The 13,048-nt window shown below is 40.5% G+C and overlaps 1 protein-coding gene across 3 annotated transcripts in view; it reads right to left on the bottom strand.

The window, feature by feature from the left end:
* The window catches only part of Csnk1a1 (casein kinase 1 alpha 1), a 43,538-nt gene extending 39,997 nt beyond the window's left edge, over positions 1 to 3,541 (bottom strand). For 2 of the 3 annotated variants that reach the window (XM_026384514.2, XM_026384513.2), the window contains exons 1-2: positions 2,901 to 3,541; positions 2,146 to 2,252 (exon numbers count right to left, since the gene is read on the bottom strand). In XM_026384514.2, coding sequence (XP_026240299.1) covers positions 2,146 to 2,252; positions 2,901 to 3,023 — 230 coding nt within the window. In that variant the 5' untranslated portion in view covers positions 3,024 to 3,541. The remainder of the gene's footprint in view (positions 1 to 2,145; positions 2,253 to 2,900) is intronic. The other variant, XM_026384515.2, reaches the window with a different exon arrangement.
* Between the last annotated feature and the right edge of the window lie 9,507 nt (positions 3,542 to 13,048).

A 13,048-nucleotide genomic window follows, 5' to 3' on the forward strand; every position in this document is an offset into this window, starting at 1 on the left:
CCTGGGTTTAATCCTTAATACCACATAGACAGATTATAAATAAACAAAACAAATTCAATGAACCAACTTTGTTTTTATGTACCTGTCCCTAGCATTCTTGAAACAAATGTATGCTTTCCCTGCTCCTATCCAATTATACATTCTACCTTAGAGACTACTCCCAGAAGCCATATATTAGTCTTGGTTGTCCTCCCCAACCAGTTGACCAACCTTTTTTCCTTAGAGCCAGACCCTGAAATCCCATCTCCCCTCCCAGAAAGCCTTAATTTGAAAGCCAGATTCATCTATTTGGCCCCACCCACAGGCAGCCTGTAACTACCATAACTCTCTCTGTACCCACCTTCTTACAACAGGCACCTATTAGCTTGCTCACAAGTTAATTTCATTTATTAATGTACTTATTCAATGTATTACTCATTTCCCTTATTGGCTTGTACCTGCTTTATCCTTAAATAAAAGATACCATATAAAATAGCATGTTCTTAACTTGGGTTTAGGAAAGAAAAGTCAACATGCTTAATGATTTTTGAAAATCATTTTAAATACATTAAATTCAACTTGGTTTGTGAAATTTAAAAATCTCCCACTCCACAAATCTCAAAAGCATTATACTAAGCGAAAGATGCCAGATACAAATGACCTCATAGTGTACAATTCCACTTGTTAAGAAATTCTAGGAAAAAACAAGTGGTGGAAAGCAAACCAGTGGGGGTTAGAGGCCATTTTTTTCCACACAGGTTTTTAAAGTGATGAGACACATTGAAAAATCTCAAATCCAGATCATCTCAAATTTCACATCAACCTTTGCTACATAAGATAAACCTGGAATTTTCTTCCAAGGAATTCATTTCATCAATTTTCCATTAAAAATGTCATATCTTCACTGGATTTTTTTTAAAGTATAATGTTAGTTTGGTTGTTCCCAAATCAGAATTAATGTATGTAACCCAGTACTTAAATTAAGACTTAAAAAATAGAAATGAGAATGGAAAAGGATACAGAAAATCTTCCATTTAATTCTCTACTATTCAGCATCTTTTTGCAAATGTTATTTTTCATTAATGGAATACAGCTCATCTTAAACCACATTTCAGTTACTGTTCTATAGAGGGCTATTTAATCTCAAACTAAAAAGAATTACTCTAAAACCCTTAGAGGTTAACTATTTGAAAGAACACAATGTATTTTAAAAACCTAGTCATCTTTTATTTGATTATTATTTCTATTTGCTTTCACCAATATCCCATCCTCCAAAGGCCAACAATGTCCTTGAAGTTTTGTTGACAAAATAACTCAACAGGTTAAAATTACTTACCAAATTGTGGGTAAGTGAAGCTTTCTTTTAACACAACTGACAATTTATTTCAACACGGTTGGTGCTGCTCAGACTGCCATTGCCATTACCCATAAAAAATTTAGTACAAACTGAAATGTGCCAAACATTATCATTCACAAAAGAAAGGGTAATAAACATCTCTGAGAATTTCTACACAGTATAACTTAACAATGTCATGTCGCATCTGCGCAGAGATTACAAACATACTGTCATTCTGTTATCTCCTTCTTTGAACCCCACCGCCTCCTGAAGCTTTATTCTTGGCTTTACAATGGATTAATCCATTCAGGGCTGTTAACCGGGGATTCAAGAAGCATAACTTCTGAACTCAAAGTGAAAAAAGGGCAGTAATATGGGGTTGAGTCACGTCGTTCCGCCATTTTCTAAGCGGAGGAGGAAGACATGTTGGAACAAAAACACAACAAAAGAGCAGCCATTTCCCAAGCCAGCTCCAGTATCAACCCGAACTGGCCAAGCCCGGTCATTTGGGCACCTTCAAATCCACTTCACTGGACAAACCTAAGAACATCAGAGGTGCCGCAGGAAAGAAAGCAGCAGTCAACCTCCCCCTGTAGGGATCAAAGCTGACCTGCACACGTAACTGCAGATGAAAGCCTCGGGAAGGGAAAAACGACGGGAGCTGAGCTGACATGAGTGAAACCAACTGATATTTTCATCTCAGTGGGCGAACTGAAGTTTACTCGTGATTACCGGGGATCTAGGGCTGTCAGGAAATCACCGACTACAGGGGGCTTGGGCTGGCCCCTTCCGTACTCGCTGGGCGGACCGCCTGTCTGACGGGTTCTTACCGTATGTGCGGGATGCCAACCCCACCTTGAAGAATCTTATAGAGTTTGCTCTCGTACAGCAACTGGGGATGCCTGGCCTTCTGAGACTCTAGCTTCACTGCCACTTCCTGCAGGGGAAAGAAGGGATGATGGTGTCAACATCCCTATGGATTCAGTGTCACTTGGGAAAGGAGAAGAGACATTAGCAAAGCTCCAAGTCGCTATTACTAGGACGAAGCGAAAGGCTGGGAGGGGAAAGTTCCCTTTGTAATTATAAAACGGGGCAGCCAGCCTCAAAGGCCTCTTCAGGGGGTAGTGACGAAATCCGCACGTCCTCTAAAGTGCAGGAAAAGGATTCATCCAGAAAACAGGCAACCTCTGAACGTAATGAGAGGTTTTGATGGAGCCAGGCGATCGGAAACTGCACTCATTGGAACATAAACCCCAGTACAATTACATATAGAAAACACAAAAGAGAAACTGGGACCTCAGGCTTCTGCCCTTCTCACCTTAAGCACGATTTAAAAAAAAAAAAAAAAAAAAACAAAGTTTGACCAAAGGACATTTGTAACAAGCTGAGAAACTTCCCAGTCTAGCCAACCTCTATCGGGTTCTTTTCCTTTTAGGGAAGAAAGCGGGGGAGGCTCCTACACCAGGAAATCTGGTTTCCCTCTGGATTCCCCGGTGCGTGCGTGCGGTAGGAAGAGGCCCGAGCAGTTTGGGGTTCGGGGAGGGGGGGCGCGCAGCGTTGGATGAACCCCACCCTGGGTGATTACCTCGCCGTTGGTGATGTTAATCGCCAGATAAATGTCCCCGAAGGAGCCAGACCCGATCTTCCGTACCAGTTTATATTTCCCTCCGACAATGAATTCGGCCTTGGAGCCGCTGCTGCTCGCCATCCTGAGAAACGAAGATGGAGGCTGGGGCCAAGCCCCGACACCTCTGAGGAGAGGACGGAGGCCTCGGGGGCTCGTCCGCCGGGCAAGGCTGCGGAGGGCGGCAGGAAGTGAAAATCGGAGGTTTTTCCCGGTGTACAGGGCCCAGAATCGGCCAAGGGAAACCCGATCACCGCCAATCAGTCAGGTTTCTTTTAGCCAGGCCGCAATTTTTGAGTGGTTTTCGCGGTTACTTAGGCTAGGCCACTTGTTTCTGGGAGGTCGCCGCTGCCGAGTTTTCACGGCGACGTCGCGGGCTGGAAAAGGGGCGCGGTGAGTTAGGACGGTGATACCGCTGCCACCACTGCCGCCGGCTCCGGCCCAGGGGGACCCCTGTCACTCCGCCGACGCCGCCATCTTGTTACTCCAGCTCCAGCCAACACAAAATGCCCCCAGTCCCCGGGAGCCGCTTCTTCACGGCGCAGAGCACTCTGGGAAAGGGATCTCGGGCTCTAGACCCGAAGGGTCGGCAGTGAGAGGAGGGCGGAACCGGATCCGTGAGAGTCGCGGCCCACGCTCCAAGCGTCATCGCGTCATCACACTGCTGCGCATGCGCACTGCAACGCCTGCTGTCTGCGCAAGCGTGGCGTGGCTTGTCCTCACCCCCGCTCCAGGCTCTCTTCCACTTCCTGTCGTCGACAGTTCTATTGGTATCTATTAGTCACTTCGGACCCGCCCGCTCTCTCTTAGGCTGCCGGGTCCTAGGCCTAGAGAGCAAGTGAGGGAGAGGTCACCTTCATTTTTGTGTGTGTGTGTGTGTGTGTGTGTGTGGCGGTAGGAAGTCTCAGACCTCCTTGGGAGCTGGGTATCGACCTTTGCTCTTTGTTTTAGGCGGTTTTTAGCCTTTGATCTTTCTTTGGCCACTCCTCAGGGCTGGTCTTTTCCAGCTTATCTTCATTTTGGAAAGAGGTTGTCGCCTCTGGTGGAGAGGAAGAGAAAAGCAGACCTAGAGACCTGACAACTAGTAATTAGAATTCTACTCTCAACGGAGTATTAGAGCCCCCCCCCCTTTTTTTTAACAGATGGGGAAAGAAAGGGGAAGCAGAAATTGCTCTGCCGCCCTGTGTCCTTGCATTGTCGCCCCACTGATACATTTGATCTTCGAGGAAAAATCCTAGTAGCTACTTAATAAAGAACATTAGTGACAGAATCAACAGAGAAAGTAGGCAGTGCATAAATTATCCGTAGGAACGGTTGTTATTATCGCCCCCCCCCCATAAAGAAGAGTCATATCTTGGTAGTGTTGAAAACGACAATATTGCCGGGTGCTGTGAGACACTCGGGAGGCTCAGGCAGGAGGATCACAAGTTTCAGGCCAATCTTGGCACTGTAAGGAGACCTTATCCCAAAATAAAAAGAGACCCGGTCATGGTAGCACATGCCTGTGATCCCAGGGAGACTAGGGAGGCTAAGGCAGGAGGATTGCAAGCTCAAGGCCAGCCTCAGCAATTTAGCGAGACTATCTCAAAATTTTTAAAAAAGGGTTGGGGAATATGGCTCGGTGAATAAGCGCCCTTGAGTTCAATCCCCAGTGCAAAAATATATAAAAGAAATAAAAAAATAAAATGGGATGGGAGTGTAGTTCAGTGGTAAAGCACCCCTGAGTTTACTCGCCAGTACCTTTAAAATAACTAAATTTCAAAAAAATCCAGGTTTGAGGTTTCCAGGGATAATCACTGTTTTGCTGATTTTCTATCATAGTTATACAAAGTTTAATAAAATGCTCACTTTGAGGAATAAGGGGATAAAGTATATACATTCAAAGGGATTTTTGGTGTAATTGTTATGTAGTAGCTAGCAAAGAGCAGTGAAATGCAGACAAGGTCACAATCAACTTTCGGGTCTTTAAACAATTTCCAAAGAAAATGAGAAAGCAAAGGTGGTAGTTGATTTGTAGAAAATAGAAGCAAGGGAGCTAGTTGGAAATCACAGCAAGAGAAAAAGATTAATGGGACTAACTCTTGACAGGGTTAAGAGTTGATGGGACCAACTCAATGACAGGGTCCATTGATGTTGATGTAAAGCTAAAAATTATAGCTAGAAGTGTCTCCATTTGTCTGGGAAGGAAGATTCCTTTAGTAGTGCAGCTGCACTCAATAAAGTAACTTCTGACCAGCAATGGACACCAGTGCCCACATTAACATGGGATTGACTTGTAGATGACCACCCCATAAATAGGATGGCCACCATGACAGATCCAGAGAGGACCAACTAAAGTCAAAAACTCCATGGCCCCATGTGAAGGAGAAGTTGAACACCTGTTTAGCAAACAGTACAGAAGGTGGTCCCCTGCCTTCCTGATAAACATCAAACAATAATAAAATTGGAGTCAGCTTTGTCCTTCTCTACTTGGAGATGGCCCTGTCTCTCTCTTGAGAGTGCTCTCTGCTTAAGCAGGACTTTGCTTTTAATTTCACCTATAATACAGTTCTTTTGTGTGACTTTTGGTGTCTGACTTCACAAGAATGGAGGTTTGGAGTTTCAGCTCCCTGTTTTACTGTGACATATTTATGTATGTTCAGGTGTTATGGTAGAATGGGGGGAGCATAGAATGGATTAAGTGATCCCCAAAGGTCTGAGTATGGACAGGTGTAAGTCTAACAACGTTTTCCATAAAGATATTGGAGAAATAAGAGCAGTAGAATGAATTTTTCATTTATCTAGTTTTACATTGTAGTTTAGTCTAGATTTTGTCTTCCTACATGTCATAAAAATCCCTTTTTATAAAATGATACTGATGGTAGATAGTTTTCTTATTGTTTTAAAAATACCTTTATTTGAAAATAAAAAGTTTATATATATATAACCTCATTATTTTTTGGGGGGGAACTGTTGTTAGTCCATGAAATCTCACTTCTGGGACCCACTAGTATAAATAACTTAGGGTTCTAATTCTGAGATTCTATAATTTTTTATATGCATTTGGTGTGTATCTTCATTTATTTCCTGCCTGTGACAGTCACTATTCCAGCACTGGTAATGTACTAAATGTTCTAAAATGTTGTATGAATGTCTACAGTCTGTTCAAATGTGATTGCAGTTGGATACATCTTAAAATTTAAATTTAAGTTTATTAAATCAAGGATGACAAACTGTGTGCTTTTATGTAGAAAATTATGCTTTTTAAAAATTTATTTTTCTTTAGTTGTAGATGGACACAGTACATTTACTTTATTTATTTTTATTTGGTGCTGAGGCTCAACCCCGGTGCCAGTTGAGCGCTGTGCCACTGAGCCCAGCCCCAGCCTGAAGATGATGTTTTTATGTGCTGGCTATGACTCAACCTTAAAATCATGTGTCATTTGCAGTAAGTTTCATCCTAAATAATTGAAGAATTATCTGTTGTTAGTCCTGCTGATGTAAAGTCACAAATCATTCCATATTTCTTGAATCAGCAGCAGCTTTGCCACAATGGAAGTACTCTTTTAAATGTAACAAAATGCAATTGCTAGCTTCTAAATCAGGTGAATTCACTAAAAATAAAGGTATTGAATGAAAATTTTTGGCCTTGAGGGAAATTTAGAGATCATCTAGTTCAGTAATCATTACATTTCAAATGCAATTTATAGAGTGTTTTCACACATGCCATCTGTGCCCTTCCAAAGCAAGCTGAATTTCCCAAGATCATACAGATTTTGGTGGCAGAGACAAGACTAGACCCCTCAACTACCTAACCAAAAGAAAGAGAAAATTTTTAGAAAGGGAAGCTGGAACAATCTCATCCTAGTGACTATTTCTGTGTTCATAGGGAGGTCTAGATAATTAGAAAAAAAAATTTTAAGCCACTAATATTTATTCAAGGAAAGGTCACTGGTAACCAGAATTATCTTGAGTAAAATAATAAGGACAAACACAAGAAATTTTTAGATGTACGCTAAAAACACCAGGGTGGCCTGCCCATCTCTAGAGTTTTGAGGTACAAATAAGCACAAAAATGCAATGACTCAAAATATGGCACTCTGTCCCTGTTGCTTAACTATTTCATAGCCTTGTGCATAATAAATAGCAGATAAGTAAGTTAGTGGAGTGACTGAAAGCATGAGGACAAGCCAGGTGCTATGGCCCATGCCTGCAATCTCAGTGGCTACAGAGACTAAGATAGGAGGATTGCCCAGCCTCGGCAACTTAGGCCCTAATCAAATTGGTGAGACCCTGACTCAAAATAAAAAGCGCAAAGGGCTGAGGGTCTGGCTCAGTGGTTAAGTGCCCCTGGGTTCAACCCGCAGTATCAAAAAAAGAAAATTTTTGTTCTGTTTTTCAGTTTTTGACAGTGAGAGCACTTCCTATAGTCCCCATTCTTCCCCTTTGCACTGTTTATGGAGTTTTCTTCAAGTAGATTGCTACATCTATGATAGCAACTTCAAACACATTTGAGATATTCTGCAAACATTTCTTACTTTTCAGGGAGTCATTAACCATACATTTATTTCATTCTTTGAACTTATGTATTCTTTTGTCTCATATGGCTTCTAGATTCTTAAAGGTGAGCTCCATGTGTTTACTTCCCAACAATATTTTTTAAAAATCATGTATCCATATAAAATGTTTACTGTTGTTTTTCCTCGCAGGAGTGACGAATATTCGTTTGAAATTTTTAAAAAACTTAGATAAATCAGGTAAAGAAAACAAAAATCTCTTAGAGATAATCACCAAATGTTGATATTTTGCTATATAAACATCCAGTCATATTTTGTATGTATTTTGGGGAAGATCAGATTCTCCCTCTGAAGGTTTGATATTTGAGTCTTATGAAATAAACTGGCAATAGATTCACAGGAGAAAAGCCATAACAAAAAAAATTTTTATCATAGTTGTATGTGACACAATATCTCCAGATTTTATGCTTTTTCTGATGAAATAGGGATGCATGATCATGTTAGAAATGTGACGACAAAAACAGTATGAGCTAATAGGAAAAGACAGTAGGAAAACACAATAAGGCTCATCAAGAATTTTTTTGGCCCGTTGGTTACAGCAAGGTAGGACTCATCCTGGAATGGGAGTCTTATGACCTGGTATCAAAAAGATAGGTCAGAGAATTTCATTATAGCCAGCTCCTAAACAGAAAGGAATAATTCTAGTTTTTATGGCTGGTTTGGGGGAAAGAGAATCTGCTTTCTATGATTCACTTTAGAGGAGAACAAGGGGCAAGAGACAAAAGGATAGATCAGAAACTTTGCTTCTAAGGCTATTTATGAGGTCTCCTCTGTCAAGCATTGTTCTCTGAGCCCCAATAGTGATACATATCATTATATATGTGTGAATGAATAGATTTAAATTTATTTGTTAAAATTAACAGAAAGTGAGACCTATTTTTTCACTGATGGATCTAATTACCACAAACTGTACCAAAACACAATCAGAAGTTGGTTTTTATGATACCAGGATTTTTCTAAATTAATTAATTAATTAACTTTTTTTTTTTTGGTATTAGGATTGAACCCAGAAGCACTTAACCCCTGAGCTACATCCTCAGTCTTTTGTTGCTGTTGTTGTTGTCGTTTTATTTTGAGACAGGGTCTCACTAAATTGCTTAGAACCTTGTTAAATTGCAGAGGCTGGTTTCAAACGTGTAATCCTCCTGTCCGAGCCTCTTGAGGTGCTGGGATTATAGGTGTGTGCCACCACACCCAACAATTCAAGGGGTATTTAGTTTATTAGTTACAACAAGGAAGCTGACTGATATATCCTATCTTGAAATAAAAATAATAAGGGATGGGAGTGTAGCTCAGAGGTCAAACACCCTGGGTCCAATCCTCAGTGTATAGAGAGCACATGTGTGCACACAAGGAGCCAGGGGCCTACTCCCTCCAGCAAGCTCCTACTCAATAGTCCATTCAAATGGATTAATCTACTGATGAGGTTATAGCTTTCATCATCTAATCATTTCACCCTTGAACATTGCCTGTTGCACAAGCTTTTCAGGGCACAACTTATAACCAAACCATAACACAGGGTCTCCCTAAATTGCTTAGGCTAGCTCAAATTTGTAATTCTCCTGCTCCAGCCTTCAGAGGCACTGGAATTACAGGTATACACCACTATGCCCTGCTCTAAAATGTTTCTCTAGAAATGCTACAGGCCTTGCTTCCATTTTCATAGAGGGAAACCAGGAAGTAAATTTACCCTTTAAACAGTAAAGAAATGAGATTCAACAGTGAAAAATTTACTGCCAGAAGCCTTGGCACACACCTCTAATCCCAGCAACTGAGGAGGCTGAGGCATGAGGATTGCAAGTTTGAGGCCATCCTGGCAATGCAGTGAGATACTGTCCCAGAGTAAAATAAAAAGGACTGGGGATGTAGCTCAGCAATTGCCTAGCATGCGCAAATACCTGAGATAATTAACCTATGAGGAGAAAAGATTAGTTGGGTTCAGTGGTGCATGCCTATAATCTTACCTACTCAAGAGGCTGAAATGGGAGGACTTCAAGGACTTCAATGCCAATCTGGGCAATTTAGTAAAACTCTGTCTCAAAATAAAAGGGACTGGGGATATAGCTCAGTAGTAGAGCACTCCTGGATTCCATCCCCAATACCAAAACAAACAAAAGTGAAAATCCAAATAGTGTGTTTCATAGCCTCTTAGAATACTATTTCCACAAACCTCTCCCCTTCCTGTCAGAATTATTCTGAAATAATGTCTGAGGTTTTAACGCATTGGTCTGAAAGGAACATTGTGTAAGATAATATATAAAATGATGGATATATGTCTTGACAGGAAGGAAGTGCACATCACTGATGTTCCATATACTCATTGAAAAAATTTACTGAGGCCAGGACTTGAAAAGCACAGTAGAAGATAAAATCCTACCATTCACAAGTGCTCAGTACCCCAGTCCTGTTATGGGGACACAAGTGAATAATAGCAGTTCATCTTTTACCCCACTCCTGTTGTTCTGGTCAGACTGACTTGGCAATATTTAGATAATCAAGTTATATTTAAAAATTTGTCTTAATCATATGAACCATTAATTCCTGGAAGTATGCTCTCACATGCATGACATTCTGGAATATTTGTGTTAGCTATTTTTATTTGGAAGACTATTATTAATGTTTTGGAATAGCTGCATTTTCTATGTCCCTTTCTTTTCTTTCTTCCTTCAGTCCCTGTTCTCTTCCTCTGCATTGTTCATTAGCAAGAGCATGAAACTGTGCTCCCTATGACTCATTATTGCTCACTGTAGTAATCTACTCTCCTTTGTGAGAACTAAATTTGGAAGATGCTTGAGTTGCCATTCCTGAGGGGAGCTGATCCTGAGACCACATCCTGTTAACTCTCAACTCCCCATACTAATACCAGGAAGCACTGATATGTATCACAGAAAATGGTATAAATGCATCATTTGATCCCAGCTAGCCTAGCATCTCTCCAGAAAGACTTTCTGCAGTGAACAGAACCAGGGTCTTGATTGGACTTGAATTGTAGATCCCTAATCCAAAAAGCATGAAAAAATGAAATTGTATTGATATAGCCCTTTATAGTTCATAAAGTATCTTGTGGTGCATTAACTCATGTTTTTCCTGACCAGTTTTAAGAACCAGGTAAAGCAATTATTGTTCTATGTGAGGAAGCCGAAATTCTGTAGAGGTGTGGTGACTTCCCCAAGAACACCAGCTTTTGAGAATTCCCAGTGTTCCACTCCACTGTCCTATGATGTCTGTCTGTTCACCTTCACAAGGATCATGTCCTGTCCAGTTCTCTCTGCCTGTTCTGGATCAAGATCTGAAAAATTATCAGTGATTACCTCAGTAGACTTACATTTGACTGAAGTCATCCCCTTCCAACTTGTTTAATCAGCCCATCTGCAGCTCAGTGTCTGTGTTCTGCAGCTTAGTGCTTAATTAGGGTCTGAGTTCTTAAGGGCTATGCCCATTCTCCTCAATGTCAAAGTTCGAACTCAGAAGTCTCTGTCTCTCTGGCTCCTGATCCTGGATACCTAGTCTTAGTTATTTCCCCACCAGCAAATCTCCCTAGACAATGCTGCTTACTTCTGCTTCAGGAGTACTAATTTCTACTGTCTCTCCTCCTGCCCAGTGACCTATTTAAATCTTAGCTACTACCAGACTTTCCAGACCCTCTTTACTTCCTGTCAGACTCTGAACCTGATCTGAACTCCTAAAAAGACTTCTTATCACTGGTTCTCTACGCAGGCAAATGGTAGACTTCAGACCCTTTCTATTATCTCATAGCCTCTCTAACCTATATGGAACTCAGATTTTGATATTTTCTTATGTTTTGAATTTCAAGTTCTGTCATCCTCTTAGCCTATATTTTACTGTCTCACACTATATCTTTGACTGCCATTGCTTCTGCTCTAGTTGAAACAGGATATGTTACAGCTCTTTAAGCCATAAACCTCATAGAAATATAACTTGCTGATGTTATTATTAGGCAATTCAAGCCAAAGGTGACTTTCTTTAACCTTATTGTTGGAAGGAGACAGGCTGTGAGCTGAAATAGAAACTTCATAATTATTTTCCAAAGCCCCAAATAAGAAAAGCTTAACAACTATGACACTACCACAACGGATTTTTTTTGGGGGGTAAACAATTCCTTTTGACAAGGTCAACATAGGCTTTTAAATGTATCTAAGGAACCATCAACATTTCTGGGCTATTTTAAGGCCTCAGAATCTTTCTTCTAATATCATGAGGATACTGGCATCTACTTTGATTGATTTTTCTCATGCTAAAGCATAATTATTTTCTATACTTATTGTATATAACATTTTATACAATATTGTTCTTACCTATATTATCTAATCCCTTTCTCTCTCTTTCTCTCTCTCTCTCACAGACACACAGACACACACACACACACACACACACACACACGTCACGGGAAAATTTCAATTGTTTTAAATTTTTAGATAGGATAGATGAAGCCCAGAGATCTTTCTTAATTTGTCCAGGTATACTAAATGAGTCAGGGGTGCATTGTTATTCTTGAACTCAGATTTTATTTTATTTTGTGGTACTGGGGAATGAACCCAGGGATACTCACTCCACCCCTGAGCTGCATCCCTAGCCCTTTATATATATAATTATTTATTTATTTATTTTTAATTTTGAGACAGGGTATTGCCATGTTTCAGAGGATGACCTCGAACTTTTTGCCTTTGCCACCCAAGTTACTGGGATTATAGGAGTGTGCCACTAGGCCCAGCCAAACTCAAAGATTTTTTTCCTTCAAAGACTCTGCGTGTTCATTTCTTCAATCTGTGTATCTCAGGACTAAAAAACATCCTTGGAAAGAAACTGCTCACTTATTTTAATGATTCTGAGAAGATACAAAAGCGGATATCCACTTAATAGATTCTAGAATATGCCAAAAAAGGTGTCTTCCAGAAACTATGCAGCGTCATGGTTTTCAATGATTATGCAATGCTGCCATCTGGTGGATATTGTCATTCATGACTACTCTAGACAGGCCTCTGTGGCATCATGCACAGCTAGAATTACCTAGTTTTATCTAAAGAGTCAAATGATAAATGTCCAAGGAGGTTAAAATAACTCTTGAGGAGCCAGCACATGCAGGAGATTGAGCAAACTTGTGGGTTTTTCAGAGAAAGGTAAATGAAAAGGACCAAATCAGGGCACCCTCAAATAATATATGCAGAGCAATGAGAAGGGCCCTCTTATATACTCCTAAAGCACCCTGTTCTTCCTTCTAGTGTGGCTCCACCATGTTGTGTATAATCACTGAGATAGTTTCTCTCTTCCAATAAACCATGATCAAGTCCTGTTTATAGTATTGTCTGCATTGTATTCCTAGTCTTAGTGCAATATTTGACAAGTATCCAGTACGTACTTTGTGACTTAATGAATGATGGACATAGGCAATAGAGGACAAATTCAAAGTCATAGCAGAGCCAGTTTTTTTGAATATCCAGATCAGTATTCTATCCCCTATACTTACATATATTTGTAAATGGAAAAAGTATGTTGGCTACTAAGAAAAACTGAAATACACCTAACTTGCTAGGT

Source organism: Urocitellus parryii, chromosome 1 (genome assembly GCF_045843805.1).
Source record: "Urocitellus parryii isolate mUroPar1 chromosome 1, mUroPar1.hap1, whole genome shotgun sequence".
NCBI lineage: Eukaryota > Metazoa > Chordata > Mammalia > Rodentia > Sciuridae > Urocitellus > Urocitellus parryii.